We start from the raw sequence: 23,641 nt of genomic DNA on the forward strand, positions 1-23,641 counted from the left end.
TTAAAATACTTCTCCAGGATACTGTAGAGTCTTTATCTTACAGCATAAAGCAGCTTTTACTGAAGGAGGTCGTCTGAAGAAGACTAACGGCTCATATATACAAATTCTGGAGTTCTAATATCCAAAATGGCTTTTTACTACTTTTAAAAATCACTCGTGTTTTTATCTGACCTTCATACATAAAGGCTACGTGATCCATTGTTGGATCATGTCACATTCATAATTTTGACATTCAATGAGTAAATCACATTTGAAAACAAACCTTTTCCTTGACGAGGCGGCCAAGCAGCTTCTCATTGGGTGTACTACAAAACAGCAAAAATACATTGAGTTTAATAAAGACAGACACATCTCACATTGTTAAAATATTACTTAAACTGATTGTAATCAGTGAATCATCTACAGTTATTATTTCTCAGACTGTTTTTTTAACGTCACTGCTCCAACTGTACTGCAGATTACAGCTTTGATCACAAGGATTACTTAAATGCTGAGTTACTGATGTGATCTTTCACATCCTCACTTTAAGCACATGTTACAATTTACTTCTGCTTTTATCAAAAGAAATCATCTGACAAGATGAGTTGGCTGTGGGGGAAAGGCTGTGTGATGTATTCTAACCTGAGGTCATCCTCGTCACCCATTTCGACCCCGGCCTCACGCAGCATGGCCACAGCCTCGGTGTACTCCAGTCTAAGAGTCGGCTCCAGGAATTTGAAAGGCTCACTTGGGAACTGCTTATTCACCGTCTGGATCTCTGTCTGGAAGCTGACGCAGAGGCACATGCATTGAGTTTCCAGAGTGTTGAGAGGACATGACGCTGACTTTAATTCATTTTCCTGGGAAATTTCCCCAAACCACTAATTTTTTTAACCCAAACATAAAACTTCACATACACCAATAGTTTTCCCAATCATGATTGGAGTATGTAATGGTGATTTATATCTATGTAAAAATACTTGTTACACGTGTTACTGTGAAAAAGGGTCATGTCGCCCCTGATTTCTTCATATTTTGCTTCCAAGGAGACATGCTGTCTTAAAAAGCTTTAAAGTGGTATTGGGTAATAGTTCTCCGGTTTTCTGAACCACTTTCAAAGTTTTTCTGTGGACATTGATGGTTTGTTCTCTCATTTTATGTCCAGTGGTTGTATCTGGACTTAAAATGACTGACCCGTGAATAAAACACTGACCCATAAATAATTAATGCACAAAAAGCCTCCCAACTCAAAGGGCAAACCAGTGTTGTGTCTAAACATAACAGACAACTTAGCAAAGAACCAATCTAAATTGTATCTTTGTGCACTTTGTTAGCCTGATGCAACCCCCCATTTTTTCCACTGTCTTTAGTTTAATCTACAAAAAATGACAATGATAACACAGTTTGATGGGCATAAAAAGGATAATTTTGCACTAAAAAGGTGATTCCCAAAAGGCTATTAGCCAAAAAACTTGGCATAACTTGGCACGGTGTGGAGTACGCACCTAAAAAAAAATGCAGTAAAATAGACAAGTGGAGGACAAATGAAGAAGTAGCAGGCCTAAAATTCTACATGAAAAGCATCTGAAAGTCATACCCTTAATAAACAATTCAGCTAAGAAGTGAAACAGGGCCTGAGAAGTGCATTTTTCTGGAGCCTCATCAGAAAAGATCTCAAGAAGCCATTTTAAAGGAGGGGAATTTGTGATAAAAGGCCAAACTACACAAGGAATGAACTGAAACTCATCGGCTACAGGTCCGATGGACTGATGAATACATAAATTTGAAATTCGTGGCTCAAATTATTGTCAGTACACATGGTGGATGTCACAAGAGATGCCCCTTTTTCTAAAAACAAAAAAAGAAATGAGGGGTGATGCAAGACTTCTGCACAGTACTGCACGTACCGGTACACAAACAAAAACTACAATCTACCATCGAAGGACTCACAATTCTGTCCAGATAGAGACAAATACCAGACTAATTGTTCACATAATGGTCACAACCCACATTTGACTCTATTTTCTTGGCCAAGCTGTCCTAATGCCTTTCACTAATTTCTGATTCTTTTATATCACAATTAGAAACATTATGACACCAAAAAGAGATTTTTAACAACTAAATTATATTTTTTAAAGACACCTAACAAATTTCACTTGTATTTACTGTGAAATTAAAAGGAGATGCCAAACAGAGCATGGAAAGGATAAAGTCATCTGTGCTTCATGTGTTAAAACAGAAGTACAAAACGCATGCAAAACACTTTCACACGTCAAGAGAAACAGTCTGGAAAGTCATGAGAACAAAGGGCAAAAAGTCAAATGGGCCTGAGAAAGAGGAACAGTGGTCACAACCTGAAACTAACTAACGTCACAGACATTAAAAAGGGAATTCAAATTAAGCTAGTTGACACCTTACTCAGTGTTCCACTGATTTAACATGGTTCCTCTGGGGATTTACTTTATAATAAAAGACTTGTAATCACAGAATAAAGCATGAAGCACTGCAAACCCCCTTCTGAGTTTTCACTGTAATAAATACGTCCAAAAACCACTGACATTCACAGACGTATGTCGTCAGAAACGTTACAGTTTCCACACAGAAAGAGTTTCGCCCAGTATTCCTCTTTTATTTTAACCTTTGATGTTGAAGCTCTTAATGCCTACTGTACCGAGTTCCACCACACGGAGGCAATAAAACCACATCCTATCGTCATCTTGCTGGCAGTTCACTAAACAGTTGGAGTGGAAATTGCTGACATTCATCTAAGCAGACAGCCATATGTGATGACATTTAATTAATCTAGATTTAGCAGTTACATAGTTTTACTTAGACGTACACACTTTGACATTTTGCTGGCTGTAAAACTAAATAATTCAGCTGAGTGTGTTGCAGAAGTTGGTCTGCAACACACCAACAGTTTTAGGTTCATCTTTTACCTTAACTCAATAAATGTGTATCTTACTTGTCTCTCAAGCCCTTGAAGATCTGCACCATGGTGTCAGTGATAGAGTCGATCACTTCGTGGTAATGGTAGTTGAAGGCCATCTCAATATCCAGACCCACAAACTCGGTCAGGTGACGGTGCGTGTTAGAGTCTTCCGCCCTGAAAACTGAAATGACGCTGATTTAATACGAGTGCCAAAACAAAGCAAACTGCGGTGGCGTGGAAGCAACGAAAGGTTTCTGCTCATCTCCGGGAATAAAGTGTCATTTCCATTGTACTCGAAATTCCTAAATTTGGACGGCTCACAAAACAGAAGCCCATATAAAGGATCATCAAGCTTACAACCTGGCTTCTGAATCACCGCCACGTAAAGGTTTGTGAAACAATGACGATGTGTAGATGAGCGGCATTGAAAGTTGACGATAATCAAAACGCACTGTGAAATGTAGGTGCTTGCACTATGGCTGATTGAGAGGTACTTTAGAAACTCTGTATGAACGCGGCTGCCAATAAATAATTCCTGACTACTGTGTTATTCTAAAGCAGAGTACTTTACAAGTACTTGTATGGTGAATTAATAACATCATGGCTTCTACTTTCATTTAGTGGGAGTTAACGGTCATACTCGAGGACGGCTGCTCGATTGCTGTTTTTACAGGTTTACAGACTGTCAAAAGTGTTCTTAAAAAGGCACGGACACATCTGATTAAATGTGTTTCTGTATCTACATACTGTGGCTGGATTACCTGGAAACCACGCATGTGTACATGCACACAGTTTCACAATGACTGAGATTCAGAAAATACAACCATGCATACAAAGTTTTATTCAATTGTGTCTGAAACAAAGTGTAAATGTTCATTCCTGCTTTTGTATTCACACAGTGTTTGTCTAGAACCTGGAAAGTATTATGCGTCTGACCCTGCATATATTTCAACAAACTGGAAAACTAAAATGATTCCAAGCATAAATATGGAGATGTATGCTTCTCCGCAAGAAGATATGCTTCACATTTACTTCCGCTTCTTCCCTGGTGAACCTTTTTTAGTTGATTTCAGACAGTGGCGATATAGTTGTAGAACCTACAACTAAGTACATGTTGTACTTTGCCACTGGGATTTAGAGGAGTGTTGATCCCACTTCTCCTTACATGCTGTATCAGTGAGTCTGTAAGTAAGGCAACCGTGGTGAGGACATTGTTGCCTCAGAAGCAGTAATGACCTTAAGCCCTTTGATTTCTCTGTGGTGTTACACACAACAAAACAAAAACTTCAGTCCAGTCAGTGGAATACCGAATGTGGATCCTTGTCCCAGATGTTTTATTTGATCTTGGGCGAGAATCCTGTATCGAATGAAAATCAGATACGAGTAGCAATCTAAAAAAAACATAAAAAAATTCACGACTATGTATAGAATAAATACTTTATGCACACAGATGAAGGCAGAGTTTGCTTAGATAATCAGATGGTGGCAGTGTTTGCTTGGATTTCCCCTAAACTCGGCTCTATAAAGTCTTTTACAAGTCCCACTGTGTCACTATCACACAGCTCTACAGCAGCTTTGACACAGTAAAAGCATCACAGGGAGGTCTGTTAAACTTTAACAGTCTAAATGCATTTAGTGACATTTTAAAACCGTTTTCACTTAATAGGGTCTAAATTTTTCATTATCCTCTCGCGTCTCTTTTTCCTGTTTGCCAGTGTATAAGGTGACATACTGGGGGGAGGGGCTTACCTGGACCTACACAGAAGACCTTGTCAAAGTCAGCACAGATGCACATCTGCTTGTAGAGCTGAGGCGACTGAGCCAGGAAGGCGCTGGTTTTAAAGTACGACACTGTGAAAACATTTGCGCCACCTTCACTGGCAGCTAAAAAAGGACAAAGAAAATTTAATGACAAAGAGAAAAACATGAGGAAAAACAGCTATTACAGTCAAAACCTCACCCATCCCACCTAATGATATATACTGTGAATTTATTAGATGTTTCAGTAGGGACTATAATTGGCTAGCATACACACAAATAAATACCATCATTTTTTTTAAAGGCCAGGCCTCTGATAATGGTTGGAGAGAGTCCAGAGTAAAAAAAACTGTGGTGGAAAAAGTTTCAAAGTAAAAGTCTTATGACATAACTGTTGTCCACTGAAACACTCAGGCTTTTAATTTGAAACATCTACAGGATTTGTAGATTAGTGACGCTATTACACGACGAGTGCGTTTTATGACCATCGCTAGCAAAGAACGGTGCGTTCGGGGAGATGCTGACAGATTGTCTGCTCATTCCAGACAAAGACTTGTACTTAAAAACTCAAGTGATTCCTGTGATCTCCATCAGGAACTTTAGTAGGACAACCAGGAAAGGCTCAGAAAAGACAGTCATTATATACTACTTCAAAAACGATACTTTCCTTCCTCAGATACAGAGCTGAGGTCAATAAAGGAATGATGGCCCAACTTTTTGACTTATTCACCAGAACAACCCATTTCTTTTTTACATGAATATGTAACCACTGGGCAAATTTTTCAAAACAAAGTCAGTTCTCAGGACATCATGTCCCAGACTCTAATAACACGTGTCACCTTTTATGTGACAAAAACATCAGAGGGCATCAACTGATATTTTCACACTCTCAAAAGGTGGGTGGGGCTGTACATATAGGACAAACTGTTCACGCTTGCACCATGGGTGGTGCCACGCAGGAAGATGTGGTTTTGTGTGTATTTTTTCACAGGTGCCGCCAAAATAAAAGAGCGCCACTTTTGAATTTAGCGTTCGAGTCACAGCCACCATCATTGGCTCTTTAAGAAAAGAGGAAGTGAGAGTGTGGAGGTTTCACCACAGTTAATTCAAAATATGGGAGGAATGTGGGGGCTGCGAACTATTGACATAAGACTACTGTGCTTCTGCTTCTTTTAAGAATTTATCTTTTTTTATCATAAAGACTCCAAACGGATTATTTTAGATTATTAAAGCTTCAAACAGTACATTACATATTAACCAAGTAAAGGTTTGAATAGTTCAAAAAGCATCTGGAGCCTCCAAATTGAGTTAATGCTGGAAAAAATAAAGCCAGCATAAGAGATATGCCATTAAATGGTGAAAGCTCCAATAACTCTTTCTCCTGAATATTGGTGAGAAGATTTTTGTCTGAGTTCTAAGTTTCTCCCTTTCAGTCCTCCTTTTCTTCAATAAAGTGAGATGAGATCCTTTGGGATTGATCTTAAGGAAAGCCTCTCCTGTCAAATTAGAAGGGCGCTGTGTGGAAATGTGAAAGCAGAGAGGCTGACGTGAGAGCTGGTCGATGCATCGAAATTCCCAGCGGTCTGGATTAAAACCCTCATAGGTCTGAAACGATGAAATTCTCTCTAATACCTTACTGTCTGTTGTCTCCTTTAGCATAGATGTGCATGACTGCGCATGTGTGTGTTTCAAAAGCTTTAGCTGAACTTTTTATTTTGCTCTTGATTTGAAGTGGAGCCTAGATCAGCCTGATGAGGAAGTCAACTTACAACTGTTACACAATGACTCACGAAACACCTGTGGGCAGTGACGTGAAAACAAGTGTGCCTCTACTGAAACATCTAATCAAAAATGATTCAATGCATGCTAGTCTCAGTTTTCCCACGTGTCAATGTGGCAGAGGGTGTTTTTTTTTGTTTTTACCCGATATAATTTTCGGCGTCTGGATCTCCACAAAGCCCTTTTTGGTGAGGGTGTCCCTGAAGAGCTGGCACACACCTGACTGCAGGCGGAACACGGCCTGGCTGGTGGTCGTCTTTTCAGGAGGATACACAAAAATAAACACCATCAAGACGGTTGCAGTGATTCATCTACGTTATTACACAACCATGACAAATGTGTGAAAACAAGACTGCCAGTTTCTTCAAGGACCTCCTGTCTATGTGAAGGGTGTGACAATTATTTGTTGGCAACGGCAACGTGTTCAAATCCTGGAAGAGCCGCAGAAACTTAGAAATACCTTTATTTATTGTTTTTTTTTAAATTGTGTTTCAGTATTTAGATTATCAATATAAATACCGAAACCAAGGTGAGGCATAAAACTGCTGTGAAGAGGTTACTGTAAAAACCTCATGCACAAAAGCCCCCAAGAGTCAACAGTTGGGTGACAAAGCATGTCAAAATGCCAGTGAACACTCCCAGAAATCGACTGACTCATTTCAAATGACCACAAGATTTCTACAACTGATCTTGTCTGGTTTTCAAGTCTAGTTACCGTACATCATCATGAAGTCAGACCTGGGTCTTTTCAATACATAAATGCACAGTTCTGCGTTAATTAAAGTGCTTCACATCCCATTTCTAGTGCCTGTCCGGTCCTGAATAGTCTTCGTCTGACTAACAGCCGGCTGACTCGAAATATGATCGTGTCTAAATCCTGGAAAGCTCATTAATCTGCAGACAATGCTTCAGGGTTGTCTGGCTAAAACTTTTCCATCATTTACAATCTGGGTGCTTGACAGAAAGTAGAAGTGCAGAAAAATATAAAACGTCCCTGCTTAAAACACTTTTACAAACCTCTTTAAAAAGGCACTGAAGCAAATCATTCATTCTACTATCACACCACCTATCACACATGGGGCTGTGCCCAGCGTTAAACGTGGGGAAACCGACCTAAAAACCAGACTGTGTAAGACCTAATTTAAAAATTCGAAAGCGCTTCCTGTTTACAGCAAGTCTGCAGCGAGTAGGTGTAATAGAGAGTGGGTTGGTGGGTGGCAGTTACTATCCTGAAACTGGCAGTTCTTCTGATGGTGAGGGGCCTCATGAAATATACCTTACTCTGGTATACCTCTCAATAGTTCATACCTCCTTGAAACCCAGCTGCGGTGAACACATACCACACAGAGGTTTCAAAGCTCAAAAAATTTAAACATTTGCCAGCATCCAATTACGGGCTCATCATCGTACTCAAGAGGCCGTCGATATGTGTACTTGGAGGTTGACCACAGTCTAGTGCTGGCATCATTGTTCATACAGCCTGTATGTGTACAGTATGTGTGGTAGTCAGCATACACCCTAACCCTTCCTAAAGCAACCTGAAATACACAAATCTGCATTAGGACATTTTGCTTTTGCGCTTGTATCGAAATCACAGCTCTCTTCTCTTCAAAACTTTTAGACCTGTTCTGATAAAACGCAACTGGCTTTACTTTCCATCTCCGATGCTTACATGTGAAACTTCACGAAGAGCCGGAGCATGAAGCAAAGGGAGAATGGTGTGTTTGATGTGGATCTGAATCTTTCTTTAAAAATGACAGGACGGGGAATCGGTCTTTGTAGAAAATGAGTTCTCAGAGTTTTCTTCTTTCCTTCTGGTTTATGATAAAATTTGTTGTTGGGTGTCGCGCTTGTCTGCGTTTGTAAAGCCAGCGACATAGGTAACACAGATTTATCACCTTTTTTATTTGATCTAAGGAAGCTGGATGCAGTTTTTATGGACCAAATATTATGATTAATCACAAAATAGCATGACGTAGGTCTCATAATCAATCACATTTCTTACATCTTGAAGGCTGAGGTAATGGGAGCACTAGTGTTAGAGGATTTGTTTGGACTCCAGCATGTCCGGATGACAGTCCAGAAACTGTCTGCAAGTCCAGCCGTCTTTTAAAACTAAACTTTTGAACTTTAAAAATGTTCAAGTTAGAAATGGAGTTTCATGTGAACTACATAATTATCAAAGGCATTTTATGGTTCCCTTCTGAAGAGTTTGGCAGTGTGGGAAGCACTTTATAGCTTCAGCGGGCTCTTAAGAGCAAAACTGATGACAGACCCAAGTCCATGAGCTCAAAGTGCACAGTGCTGCAGAAGCAGGTGTTGTTGTGAAGCTTGTGAACAAAGTGGCTCTGTGCTGTGGTGTTGCTGCCTTCCTGCCAGTCGTATCTTCCATGTGGGAGGAACATATCAAAACAATGAGACACTTTGCGGCTTAGTGTCTTCTGCTGCTCGCATAAGTTTAGCACATCTCTCAGCACTGTATAAGATTCATATCACCAGCCCACTAAATCACAGCCTTTTCTCTTTACTTTTAGAGGTGCGCTGGTTTGTTGTTTGCATTCCTTCACAAATATTTTACATTCACTCTCCAACAGCCTACATTTGTGGTAGAAGTTTTCTGTGCTCGGAGACAGGATGTAAGCTGTAAAATTATTGTTGTTATAATGGCAATCATTTTTTTGTTTTTCAAATCCATGTATTTCAGCCAACTCTTCCAGGGAGACATTGAGGCAACCCCAAGACTTCGGGTAGGACATCCTCACAAAGGAAGCACCCATAAAGCATCAAATTTATAATCTTTATGAACACCTTAGTTTAAAACAGCTAAAAATTCATCATTAATCAACTAAAATATTACATGTATCAAACCAAATGCAAATTTTCACAGACTCACATGGTCACAGATGATAGAAACTTACCCTGAGATCAATCACTCTGTTGTCCAGCCGGGTGTCCTGGTTAACTGTGGCTCTGCCTTCCTGAATACAAACACAAAAACACAGTCATCCTACCAAAACCTCCTCAGCCTATGAAATATTAAAAATCATTACTATTCATCTCCTCCTATTCACACAGGAGTGTTTGCCGTCAGTGTTATGGAAGCATTTTAGGGGCTTTTCACAACTCACAGGGAAAAACTATAACAAAAAAAAGAAAGAAATACAAATCATTTTTAGCTTTAAAGCTATTGGCAGCTTGCAAACCTAAAACAATGCAATCAGCCTGCAAAAACCTTCCTGGGAACAATGCAAAACTACCATTCTCCTGCAGCTTTACCACATCTACCTACTTAGCTCAGTGAGTATAACAGAGTCAAGTGCAATAAAAGACACCTGCAATGTGGGACAACAGGACAAAAAGAATATAAAGAAAAGGAAAAAGGTAACAACTGAAAAGTAAATGTTTCATCACAGGAAGAGCCGCTCCTTCCAGGGTCGTGGATGTCAGGCTTCCTGAGAAGACCCACAGGGGTTTGAGCTAATAGCCTGTGTAGCCACATCCTGCTCCAAACAGCCACACGCAGAGGGACAAACTGTTAGATGGGCAGACAGTTAGACAGACAGGGCTGTTGAGGCTAGTGTCTCTGGGGAAAGCAGGTGTTGCTACAAGTCTGTGACTGACATGCTGAATCCCAACAGAAAACACCTGAGACGCTGCTACAGCTGCAGATATTAGCTTACTGGATAAACAATGATGGGCCCTCAGCTGTCTTTGGTATTGATGAGACTCATATTAATGTGCACGCATGTACAGTGCGATGTATAATTCCACAGCAGATACGATGGATCTAAAGCTACGAAAAAAATGACATCCTGCCGTTTTATGTGTTAAGCCGATTCAACGGCTACATCAGGAATGTTATTATTGGAAAATTCAATGTTTCCACTTTGCAAATCTGGGAGCTGTAGCTGATCCTCTATACTAGAATAATCATTTTTTGGTTTGAATCAGGAAACAGAGCCAACTGCTTTGAGCTGGAATTCCGCTTAGCCATCGTTTTTTGGTGCTGCTAAACCAGCAGCCTCAAAGGTTTACATGTATTTCTTTTTTTTTCTTTCTTTTTTTTTCTTTGTTTTTCTTTACATGTATTTCTAACCACCTATACTGCAGCTAGGAAAAAGAATGGCTTTTTAAATGCTTCATGATTTTCTTGAATGATTCTGCATCACTGCACAATTCCTTAATTGCAATTCAGAGAACTCCCTCAACACTGGCAGCCGGCTCTTATAAACACTGTGCGATGAAATCACCATTTGCATGAGGAGGGTGATTCAAACAAGGTGATTAGGTTTAATCAGCCAATCCTTGACTCTGCCAAAAACACAAATCTCCATTCTCCTCACTGAAAACAATCTCACTGAAAGAGCGCCGTTAGAGCTCAGCATGCACAGAATGCGTTTCCATTTTGCTTTTTATATAAAGTATTCAGATAAAAACGGACTTATATTCATTGTGTAGTCAGACTAAACCCATCTGTGCACTCCATGACAGTGAATGGACTCGCACACACACAGTAACTATCAGGCCTTGTTCTTTTTACACTGAGAGTCTGCTTTTAGAAGTTTTTAAGATACCTAAAATGCTGCCAATGATGTCCAAATGAATAATAATTACTCAGCTAATACTCTAACTGCACTTTGACTCCCCTCATCCATCCCCCCATTCATCCTCACCTCTTCACCCTCTCCATCAGGCCTGACAGCGTCCTCCAGCTGCAATGGGAGACGAGGCTCAGCCTGGCTGATGACAAAAATCTGAGAAGGGAAACGATAAAAAAAAAAAAAAAAAAAAAAAAAAATCACAAAAAATTAAAAGTGTGACAAACCACCGATGTTTTTATTCGATGCTGAGACAATGGAAAGTCCCGGGACTCCAGAAACAGGTGAAGAAGGTGAAAATGAAAGAGGCTAAAAGCTGCATCTGTTAAAACCTCATCAATGTGTGAGAAAATCACCTACGTGCTGCTTTGTGTTTTTATGTTTTTCATTTACATTGGGCATCATAGCAGAGAAAATCTCATCCCATTCACCAAAATTTGATGCATTCACTACATCAAATTCTTTTGCAGTACAGTACGTAAGAGTAAAAAGGAGCCTTGAGGTGACTTTTGTTTCATTTTCTTGGCATATAAATAAAATGGATGTTACTTAAAGCTCAGATACTGCGTTAAATCAAGAGTTTAAAAGGAAGAGTTAAATGGTCAATGCGCTACAGTGAAAACCTCTTTGGTACCTGCTTGAATAACATGAATTATGGATGCTTCATTGTCTGGGTGCGTACGCACTGCATATGCTGGGAGGCAAAATATACACCCTCTGGTATTTTTATTTATATGTGTAGGAGACATCTGCGGCTTTAAAAGCAACTGTATTATCTTCTCTATGTTTACATGTCTGTCTGCTAAGAAGTGCCCATTAAGGACTGCAGTGAAAGTGCCAACCCTTTCAACGTGGAGCTCGACGTCCTGCTGGGAACAGCTCTCGATCTTCTGCTCCACTTTCCTCACTGTCGCCTCCACATCGACGATGCTCTCCTTGGTGATGCTGGTGGAAACATTCAGGGGGAGGAAAGTGTAAGTGATGCACGCTAGTTACAAAACAGATTTATCTGTTTGGAAAGACGAGCAACTGTGAAAACCACATATCCGTTAAAGTATGTACAATGCTTGTAGACAAGTTTTTACATTTGTCATGCTTTTATGCACAGAGGATAGTGCGGGGTATATGGGTGGGTGATTTTTGACTGGGCGGTAGGTTTTTTTAAGGGTTTTTTTCCCCCTCATGTGTTTTAAAATAAAAACAGCACTGATATTTGCATATGGGCTAATTGACATACCGCAAGAGCTTGTGGCGTACGAAACCACATTGCCCTGTTCATAATAATCGTGAACGTGAGACTACATTAGATTCAAATTAACAGGTTGCAACAAGGCAGAATATGCTATCATTTTCATCATTTTCATGTATTTTTTAAACAAATGGGTGTCTGTTGGTGATTGTTTATCTCACATGGGAAGAAAACAAAACAAAAAACACCTGCAAAACCATTTTACCCACTAAAATTTATTTTAGGCCCCATGTGGTGAAATTTCTATCACCACATTATTTGTCAAAAGGTGTTTATTTAAAGACCTGGGTGAGACTCGGGCCATATCAAACAGCTAAGCAATTCAACAACAGTTTTTAACTCAGCTGGAACGATAAATTATAGCAATGTGCACAATCTTAACTTTCTTATTGAAACAGTAATTTCAGTCACAAAGGAAAAATAAACAAACACGAGCACTGGGGCTCGAGGGGGGATTTGTAAGCTTTGATAAAACTTGCCTCATACTACAGCTCCTGGAAAGTACCCAGCTCTACTACAAAAACTCTTTGACTTTGAGAGCTGGGGTAAGAATTTCCCTCTTGTGAGCCACAGCATACCAGGGGAACCCTTTCTAATTTCCTTATAATCAGTTTTAAACAACAGTGCAGCATCCCCCTGCACAGGCTCCTCACTGAAACCCAAAGTAACATCTGAGGTACAACGCCCACTGTCTCACAGCAAACGGCCAGATGGGAAACCCGCTGTAATCCACCACTCGTCCTCATTACAAAGCAGTAATGAGGGACCGAACGCTGGGGTACCGCCGTCCCTTCAGCCCCACGACAGCTGCCACCAGACCCAATCCCCTCCAGTCGGAGATCAGCTAGATAAATAAATCCCCACATTAATAACCTCCTCTGCAGGACAAAAGTCTAATGACAACACACTGAGTGCACACCAACAGAAACAGATTCATTCAACACAAGAAGGAAAGAGAAAAGGGAGCGAGCGCTCGAATCAGTGATCCAGGAAGGACAAGCTGACTGGTTCGGCAAGCCTGACTCCAAACTGCCTCTAACTTTAGCTGACTGAACAAGTGTTACAACATAAATTCCTGGCTGTAGTCGCTTTCAGATTTCTTCAGCTTCGAAGTTATAACATGTATCATCTTATAATACCACTTTGAACCCCAAGAACCAACAGTAAAATCAGCATATCACTCTAAATGGCCTCATATCAGCATTAAAAAGAAGGATTCTTGCCTCCTGTCGATGACCTCAGAGGACAGTGAATCTCATTTACAGGTAAATGAGATTTTAAATCTCAATGGGTTTTTCCTTGTTAAATAAAGTAATAAATAAATAACCCCCATCAGGTGATGACACGTACTCTTCCTCGGCCACACAACAATTATGAAAAATAACTAGTTTTTAACATAACTGTTCCTTACTCTGCCTCCTGTCAGTTTTAAAATCCAAATCTGTGTACATCCAGGTACAGTACAGCATCACAAAGTAGTGCTGTTCACAAAAAAAAACAACCAACAGTTTTAAAAAGCGCTCTGAATTAAACCGACCAACTCCATAGCAAACAACTGACATGTTGTTCCTTTTCAGAGCTCAGCCACAATTTCTTCGCTGCTCTACATTCAGCACTTGAGAGGTACTTGAGAGTAAAGGTTGAGCACAGGCAGAAGATCACTTAATTAAACTGTGAGAATGGACGGATGATCACTTGGACATGCAATACAAGTAAGGGGATTCTCAGCAATGCAATCTCCGTCCTTAGAGCAGTTATGAGGGGATTTACTTGTAATCCAGGGTCTCAATCAGCTTGTCAATCATCAGACCACATTGTCTGACACTAAATGTGCGCCACAAAGCTACAGGAGTGATAGTGCCACCTGTTCTTAGAGATACAACTACAAACAGAAGCACAGCAACAATGTTGTTTTGGAAACCTGCTTGGTAAGCAACTGCAAAGTGGTATGACTTTGCTGTTGTTTAGTTCTGATGCAAGATGGTGTTGTCTTGACAACCATGTCATCACTTTCACTTGCTGTGGTGTTAGGCTGTCAGGTGGCATAAGATTGCAAAACAATCCAACTGTCCGACCACAACATTGCAGAACAAGACTGAGGAAGTGCTGCACATAAAAGAAATCACTGGTTACAAAAATATGTTAAAGTGCAAGGAGAACACTATTTATATATAAATTTATATATAGTAAAAGGCACCATCTTTTGACGTACCCTCATTTTCAAAACATAAAAAAAAAAAACCCAAAAATTGCCAAGTATCGTGCAGGGCCTCTATAAGCTGCCCACACAGCCCAGTCCCACTGAGGAACATGAACACTCCACAGGAGCTCGTGTGGTTTTTGGGACCTGGATGTTCGGTTCTGTGGCGACTCTGTAGCTCAAGCATTTTTCAGAGCATCCTGTTGAGCTTTTTTCCTGGTCAGGCTAAACCCTTGGCTTTTTCGTAGTGTCGCTCGGGCTGTTCTGGGGCAGTTTCAGTGCACAGACAGAGCACACCGTCCTAATGAAGGAGGCTGCTGCTGTCAGGGAGTGTCGGTGTGGATGTTGTACACCGGGGATTACCACAGCAATCGAATTTTAAATACATGGTTGGTGTTATTCATTTCATCTGTTAGGGGTTCAAATGTTGAGGCTTAAAGGAAATTACAGTTTGGAGCTGCAGACCCCTCTCTGCCCGTCTTTGGAGCTATTTTGAAAGCCCCGATGCCATATTACAACAGCGGCAAGAAAAAGGCCAGCTCAGTGACTATAAAGAGGAACTATGGCTGTGTCAGCAGCTGGTGATACTTGTTACAAAGTTATGGTCAAAACTCTGGTCTGAGCAGCAGTGACCTTGACCTCATTAGAAAAATTTGCCTGTGTCTGGGTTAAATTTCCCATGAACCTCATGATACCGCAACAAACTTACACCGAGATCTCAGGGCCTCATTTCTGAAAACATGAACATAATGCGTTGCGTGTCAAATGGTAATTTAGGCACATGCTGCCCGTCATCAAACATTTAGCAGCGCCGACTTGTTTACATACGGCTCAGACAGCTGTGTACATTAAAACCAACGTTCATTACTTACATCTTTCATCAAGTCTCGTGTTTTCAACAAACCGTAGCAAAAGAAAGCCAATGTTATCACAAGCATTACATGAAATTAATATTTGTTCAGCGGTTAGTTGTGTAGTTTTGTGTAGTCTAATACAACAGACTGTTTTGAATGTATTCAGGGTGGATCAAGGATCAAGGTAGGAAAAACTCTGGGGAAATGCAGCGTGAGCAGCGCCTGCTGCCAATGAGGTCAACGTCTCGAACGTCCCGTTACGGAGGTTGACGACACTCCAAAGATGTTTGGCAGTTTTCAATCAAATCGTCTCATGCCAACTTATAAGCCTCAAATGTTTAAAAATGTTTTAAGCCTATCAGAACATCACACTTGTGCAACTAAATAGTAGCTACACTTTAAAAGAAAAAAAAAACACACACACACACACACACATTCATTACTGCAATCCCTGCATTGCTTAAGATCAGTGTTATCCCATGTCTTAACTGTCATTTCAGTCTTGCAGATTACAGTCGGGGTGTTACCTTTTGCTTAATTTAGCAATGTCTAAGAAGATGTATTATGTGATAATTAAGTTCTTCCCTCTTAAATTCACTAAATACTGGGCGTACTTCAAAATAACTGTTTGGGTTTTTTAATGAATAAACTGCATATTTCAGTAAATTACATCAGGTGCATCATAAATCATCATGCATCATTTTTTGTGTCAATTTAAAATCCCAATAGGGTTTCTTTTTAAACAAATAAGCCCTGCTGCAAACCTCTAACGCGAGCCTAATCTAACATCATTATCAGCAACACCCCTTTTGTTTCTTTAATAAAGTGCACATCCGTGGATGGTTATGTCCATTCATCGACTACCAGTAATGGGCTATAGTTTGGCTGCTAACATGACTAATGATTCTTGGCTCTTAATTATTTCTCCCTCCTCTGATCCAAGGAGCTGTATCTGCCATCTTGACAGGAACTGCCCCATTAGGCCACTGCTGTATTCCGCCCTGTTGAAAGCCAGCTTTTACTGCCAAGTGAAAAAATGATTGATTTCCCCGCCCTCCACCTCGGTCAGACGTGTGAAAATGGATCAGTGGACCGTTATGGCCAAGGTTTTTTTTCCCACCATTGTTTCTGCCCTCTCTGACAGGAAGAACAGTCTCGGTACTTACTTTGCGGCAAACTTGACCATCTGCTTGCTGGCACGATCCCCCACTGCGACCAGTGCCTGCACGTTAAACTGCTGCTGACGCAAGACCAAGAAGCATTGCTTCCCTGAAAGCAAAACAACAATAGATAGAGCTCGCTTTTTACAATACAAGCATAACAGCCTTGTCAGAATAATACCTTGGGCACTCTGTCTGAAGCTAAGTAGGTTTGTTCAGTCAAAAGGGCTGTGTGTGTGACTTGAGATGAGTGTCTCACAGCTGTAGGGATCAGATGAAGTGTCAAACATTTGCAAACAGAGCCTTGTCTTTGAAGAGCACTGTGTGGAGAAAGGCTGATTGCTACCTTCCTATCAAACATATACAGGGACCTAGGAAGAGTGTAAACACGTTAGCCACAAAGACTGAGGGCAGGAGATAATCAGACCACCCAGTTACTTTGATGTTTGTTGCCTGTGAGAACAGGGCGGGTGGTGGAAATAATAGTGATGCCAAAATCCCACCAACAGATGTACCTCATCTCACACAATTCAGGATGTTATTCTGCTCACACAGACATCCTACAGCGAGCAGAGAATGAAGACACAAGTGGAGAGGAAGTGACTCTTGATTCTGGAAGTTATCTTTAAAGGAAATGGTTAAAAAAAAAAAAAACATCACAGAGACTATAGTTTATTTGCAAAAGGCTCACTGTTTATGGAGAGGAGCAATAACCAGGCAAAGCTCAGAGGGTTATTGTATTCAAACAGTGAAGCTTCGTGACTGCCAGCAACTGGAACTGAGGGGGGGCAGGTTATCTGATCTTCCAGTTGGCAGTGACAAGCTAGCCTGACGGTGATATCAAAAACACCTTCAGGTTGTCAATCTGCTTAACAAGGAAAGAGTGGAAAAACAAATCGGCTTTGTAACGCCTCACAATCTTAAAAAAAATTATTTCACAAACAGGAGCAAAAAGTCTTTTAAAATTCTGATTTTACTCTGGGAGTGTTTGGTGCATAAAGTTGCAATAAAAGCTTTATGCTTCTCTTCTAGCACAGGGCCTCCAGTGTTGAACCTAAAGACAGTGATGTCTGTCATTTACATCATTTGAAATGGAACACCAAGTGAAAGCCAAACGGCACTGCTGTTTGATCTTGAAGAGAAAGTGCTGCTGTGAATAAAAATGACCCCAGGGCAGATGTTATAAACTTTTCAGTATAGTTCACGGCGGATTAGCTCAGGGGGCATCTAATCATGGCCGTTTGTGTCTTTCACACAAAGAAAGCTGCAGAACCAAAAAAACAAAAGAAAAACAAAAGGTGAACAAAGGGGGAGGTGATCTCACCTTTGGCTCGGCTGGTGTGGACTCGGGCGCGCAGCCAGATCAGCTGGTCAGCTTTCTCAGGAGTAAGGTCTTGGACCCGGACCAACTCCCTGTCTGGCTCGCACACGCACGCACACACACAAACACACACGCAAAATATTTTATTACTTCAAAGGACTTCGCTTCCTCCATTTCCCCACCTGCGTGCAAAGAATCCCTCCCCTCTCTTCCCTACATACTCCCAAAGGCAGAAAGAAAAGCCAATGAGCATGCTTGTGCACGTGTAAAAGTGCAGACAATAAAATGCTCAAATTACAGGCATGCCTAATAAATAAGAAACACTAGGAGACTTGCCAAAAGCTGTCTAACTCGTCTGCTCTCTTTGTGCTCTATGACAAATTGACTCTAGTTTCACCTGTATTACTCAGAGGCATGCTTACTCTTCATTATCAGTGAGCAGAGAAGGCAGACACTGAGGCTACACCAGAGAAAACAGAGCCGCCCTGTTGGCTGAGAACTCTGTCAACCCACATGAAAGCCCTCGGGTTTCAGCCCCCACCTCTGCTCCAGCTCCATCCTCGTGGCTGAGCTTGCTATGCAGGTGAGGGAGGCACCACTTTGTTTGCTGCCAGTGGAGCTGAAAGTGCATCCAGACAGATGGACGACATCAACAGGTCCGCCTGCTGCCTCGTTTATCAAACTTTATACGTTAACGCTATTATCACTAGCATCGCTTAAATGGCGACCAGAGATGACACCAAAAGGATTTTTCATGATGTTATCGTGTTAAATCAGTATGACTGACAGCCAGACAAAAGCTCAACTGTGAAGTTCTGGATTGGGAAGTCATCGTGTACACAAACATGCAGCAGAGTTTACACTTTGTACCACTGCACCAATGCTCAACCTGTTTTCCACAAAAAGTGTCCGACCTACGTCACTGTTGTATAACCGACTTGGAATCTTTTGTTTTTGACAGCAGCTTAGTAGCCGGGCCACCGGCAATGATCTTGATTAGCCTTTTTTCTGTTTGTTTTTGCACTCGAGCCTGTTTTTCTGTCACCTTTTAACTTTTAACTGTAGTCTTACACTAGTTCCTGTTTCCAGCACTGAGTTGACTCATTTCAGTCTGTCCTTGTTTTTAATTTCATTATCAGAAATATATTTGTTACATTATGATGGAGACCTAAAATGTTATTCCCTCACCATGTTATTAATAATGCTACTGAAGTTTTGTCTTCTTTTTCAATACAAATCAATTTCCGCTTTCAGATATGAAATGCCGATGAGTGAAGAAAGTAGCTCCCATACTAACCCAGCTTTTGTTGGGACTGGACCATAGCTGACACACCATATCGGTCCTTGGCAAAGTCCTTAAAAATCAAAAGGGTGAAATCTTTAGCAGCATTTCATTTAACCATTAAATGAAAACAGTACTGACGCATGCACGTGGACTTTTTTGTTCTCCGAGACAGTTCTGCCACTTTGACTTCATAAGCTTCTGACGTCTGTCTGTCTACTACATCTTAGACAGACACAACAGATAATGGGGCTTATCATAAAAAAAAAAACTGAACAGAAAACAGGCAGGGAGAGGTTTGCGTGCAGGTATTTGCATACAAGTTGTTGCCACGGTGTGAATGCACAGGCGCCAAAATCAAAGTCAGTCATAAAAGCAGAGAACTTGTATCGGAGGACGAGTGCTGTGATCTCTACGAAGCACTTACATCTTCCTCTGCGCTTTGTTGTTCAGAAGCCTGAAACACAAAGAGGAGAAAGGGATTTAAAGGACAAATAACTAAGAAATCGCAACAAGAGGACTATCAATTAATTAAAAGTTTAAAACATCCAACTTAAAATGTTGTTGTTGTTGTTTTTTTTTACACCAGGCATGTAAATCGATTTTTCATCTCACGCTACCAGGGATTTAAATACAAATAATAGACTGCAATTCAATCCCAGAGCCAAGACTTAGATGCTTAGAATGCACAGCTTATCCACACACTGCTCCAGCCCATCAAAGACAATGAGTAATGGCAGCAGGTATTGCTTTGTAATAGAAACAGTGTAAGTGAACAGATATTCTTTATCTCCGCGCTGACTTCTGGGCAAATAACTCTCAGAGCGCGATGAGATCGAGTCTTGGAAAAGTTACAGTTCCATTTTCTATGCAAATTGACATTGGTGTACAGAAATATCTAGTGGCAGTTGAGTGAATTGGAATCGCCCATTCTTGCTGTGAAAATCCCGTCACATGAATCCCGTCGATGGATGATATTACAGCTTGTGATCAAGTGCATGCAAACAGGCTACGGCCACGAAGCAAGCCGAGCCCCATCGGTCCCACAGAAACGACAAGTGCTGGCAGAAAACCCTTGCAAAAAAGCGCAAAGCAGAAAATAACGCAGCTAAGGCCCAATAAACATTCGGTTCAGCTTTGAGCTCTTCCCCTAGGCAATGCTTGCTATTCCAGCGCGATAGAGGCAGCAATATCCAGTGGATTAAACAGTGACAGCACCTGCTTCTTCCATGAAACATGCTGACTGGATGAATTCAGCTGGAAGAAAGGATTCTTTGCTGTTTTCACTATCACAGGCACTTCAGTCATGACACGACTATGCAAAGGGTGTCAAACTAGATGGCACATTTTCTAAAGATTCCCTTATTTATATCCTGCAGATTCTGCTCTAAAGGTACGCCTACGGGAAAGAAAAATATGTAAGATCACATCAGTATTAATATCTGTGCATTTCATTATTGGAGAAATGTTACCAATTCACAATTTTCAAACTTTCTGCTACTTTTTTTCCGTTTCTATATGGCCTTCATAGCAAATACAGCTCAAAGGGGAAAGAAGCGTATTAATCTGAAACTACGATTAGCAAATGTGACCTGAACATTGTCAGGACCTTGTCTGGAAGCCAAAATTGCATCAAAAGTCTAAGTGGTTAGCAGGCTTGCTGAATCACGTGTTTAAACAAGCAAACAGCTTCTCTTTCAGTTCTCTGATAACACAGGATAGGATGTGCAGCATCATATCTGCACACCATTTAGTGGGTGGAGCTGCTGTTCGCTGTGTTTAGTACAAAAAAACACCACTATTATCAGATCATCAGCCTAAGTTTGGGCAACAGCAGAAGTTCAGCAAAATGTCAAAGTTTGTGTAATATGAATAAATATGTGACTTCACTAGTTACTGTGACATTACAGAAGCCCGCTAACAACTAATCCATCTGCGTCACTGGACATCAAGAAACATATTACTCAATCTGCACGTTGGTGGAAAATGTGTTCATTTCACTTGGTGTGATGGGGAGATAAGTCTTTGCAGCTGAAAGATCTAGTATCCCATCTATCCATTGTTCATTTTGTGTAGGGCTGGGTGATATCTCAGTTTAGGTTATATCAATCGATACCCATACATGTTTCACAATATAGATGAAATAATAACTTCTGCCAAGCTTAAATGCTCCTTTTTACTCCTAAACAAAGATATACGTTTAATTTTGCAATTTGTAAGTGCTTACTTTTGCAGAAACATGCTTTCGACACAGTTTGCAGTGCATGCGGCTCCATGTAGGAATGTCTCCATGGAGCCAAATTCCTTGGACCCTTCTCTTATACAATGTCCTTGTGTTTAAGCCTCAGGCTGCGTCTGCTGGGTTGTTGTGTTTTGTAATGCTGTTGCTCAAGTTGACATTAACATGTTCTGTTGTTGTTGCCATTTATCTTGCTCAAACTGAAATACTAGCGTGTAAGGCTGCAGCAGCCCAGAGATTAGCACATGTGCTGCTGCCAGCTGCTCCTCCTACACTCTGTGCGTCAGCCCAACATGATGCGGCTTCAACTCTGTTTCGACATGATTGGTATGATGCGGCACTATCTTCAAACATAAAATACAGAAAGAATCAGTTATCGCCTTTATATTGACCCATCTTTATCTTTATCTTTCTATCATCCAGCCCTACTTTTCTGTCTCTCATTCATGTCTGGGTCGTTGGGTCAGCAGTGTAGACGGAGAAGTCTTGACCTCCCTCTCTCCAACCACTTTCTCTAGCTCATCCAGTCTGCACCAGGATCTCCTCCTGGCCATCTCTACATTATTGTAGTGGAGGGGTTTGCATATCCCAATAATGCGTGAGGGGCCAGACAAAAGTGATTCAGAAAACCAAAGAAAAGAATTCAAGGCACCAGTTCACCCTGTCTGGGAACCAAAGTTACTGAGGCCTCACCCTAGAGCCAAGCCTGAGAAGGGTGCTTAAAGAAGAGTCTGTGGTGACGGGGCTTTAGCCCAAGGGCACAGTTGGGCACAGCCTGAAGAAACCCACCTTCCTGTGGGCTTTCCACTAGTAGTAATAACAACAACAGCTAGTACTAGTAACATTTAAGACAGAATAAAATGTTAGCAAATAATGGACTAAATTATTGTTAATATGAAACATGGAGTGTGCTGTACAAGTGATCAGAACAGGACTCAGGGGGTGAAGAGAAAACATAACAGAGTTGCTGGAATTGGATGAAGACTGGCCAAATTCAAATCAGGTGTGACTTATCTGTCCATTTTTTTAATGAAACATGGTGAAGGGGACAGAAGGTTGGCGACCCAACACAACACAGCACACCTGTCAGCTTCATTTATGGTGGGCAAAAGCACAGTATTACAATAAGTGGCAAAATGGTTCAAATGGCATACTAGGAAGGAACTTTTCACTTGGTGTAGAAGAAAATAGCACTTTGTTTGGGTGGATATAAACACAGCCAAAATGACAGGAATACTTAAACAATGGAGTCTCCAACCCAGCTGAACCCCAAATGCCCACACAACAGCACGTCACACCCTTACCAGCTGTACAAGGGTGGCGGATGCAAAACAACAAAACAGAAGAAAACAAAACATCTGACCATTTTGGCCTGTTTCTCAGCCTTCTTTGCAGCTTTCTCCGCTTCCTTCTGCTGTTTCTTCAGGGCTTTCTTTGACTGAGCCTGCTGCTCCTCCTCTGTTGCCCTGAAACAGGAAGAAATGCACAACATAAACATTTCCTTCGACTTCCACCTCCTATTTCTTGTGCATCCCACGAGGAAGTTATTGACCGCCTGGGAAAATTAATTCTGAACCATCACCACCTCCAGCCTTTAAGTATGCACTACTTTTATTCCCATTGTTGTTCCAAACAAAAACTGCTGGAGCCTGTGTGAACAGAGGCACGGCAGAGAAAAATCTGAACTAAGATCGCCTGGATAAACAGTGCAGCTTTAAGAAGATGTTAGCCTGAAAATCTAACATAGAAAAATGGAGCTCATTCAATTATGATAACACTGTGATAACACCGTGCCTTATCAGAAAGTAAAAGATGTCTGTATTTGCACAACAACCACCATACTACACAGCACAACATAACGCAGGAGCTGATAAGTATTCAACTTTTTCTTGTAGAAAAATTTGGTTTATGCAAGCAACAGGTCAACAGACACTCTCATATGTAGGTGAACATGTAAGTCACAAAAGAACATAACGGTAAAAAAGATAAGCAGAGATAAAACAATCATATAAAATATTGGGACTTTTTGCTTTTCCGTCAGCTGTTGTAAACGTGTGCTAAGATGACAGGTGTATGAATGAGACCAGGTGTCTAATCCTGAAGGAAGCACGCAAGCTATAAAGGACCCGCTCCTATTTAGTCACAGGAAATAACACGGATCAAAGGCCGACTATGAATAGCAATAAAACCTAAACAAGACACAGAAATCACAACATATTTTGACTTCAGACCAAACTCGTACTTCCCCCAAGGATCCAAATTTAATAGTGTCCCAACAACCACCACTGAG

General features: G+C 41.0%; 1 protein-coding gene across 1 annotated transcript in view; it reads right to left on the reverse strand.

Annotated features, from left to right (window-relative positions):
* The window catches only part of dars1 (aspartyl-tRNA synthetase 1), a 31,368-nt gene that overhangs the window by 1,727 nt on the left and 6,000 nt on the right, over positions 1 to 23,641 (reverse strand). The window contains exons 2-14 of the mRNA XM_085383621.1: positions 22,715 to 22,817; positions 19,540 to 19,569; positions 19,128 to 19,185; positions 17,834 to 17,926; positions 16,516 to 16,618; positions 11,889 to 11,991; positions 11,122 to 11,202; positions 9,367 to 9,426; positions 6,593 to 6,704; positions 4,661 to 4,795; positions 2,945 to 3,092; positions 622 to 768; positions 263 to 305 (exon numbers count right to left, since the gene is read on the reverse strand). Of these exons, the coding sequence (XP_085239747.1) occupies positions 263 to 305; positions 622 to 768; positions 2,945 to 3,092; positions 4,661 to 4,795; positions 6,593 to 6,704; positions 9,367 to 9,426; positions 11,122 to 11,202; positions 11,889 to 11,991; positions 16,516 to 16,618; positions 17,834 to 17,926; positions 19,128 to 19,185; positions 19,540 to 19,569; positions 22,715 to 22,817 (1,216 nt within the window). The remainder of the gene's footprint in view (positions 1 to 262; positions 306 to 621; positions 769 to 2,944; positions 3,093 to 4,660; positions 4,796 to 6,592; positions 6,705 to 9,366; positions 9,427 to 11,121; positions 11,203 to 11,888; positions 11,992 to 16,515; positions 16,619 to 17,833; positions 17,927 to 19,127; positions 19,186 to 19,539; positions 19,570 to 22,714; positions 22,818 to 23,641) is intronic.

Source organism: Rhamphochromis longiceps, linkage group LG16 (genome assembly GCF_057381845.1).
Source record: "Rhamphochromis longiceps isolate RC_006_pf linkage group LG16, R_longiceps_female_GT1.1, whole genome shotgun sequence".
Lineage (NCBI taxonomy): Eukaryota > Metazoa > Chordata > Actinopteri > Cichliformes > Cichlidae > Rhamphochromis > Rhamphochromis longiceps.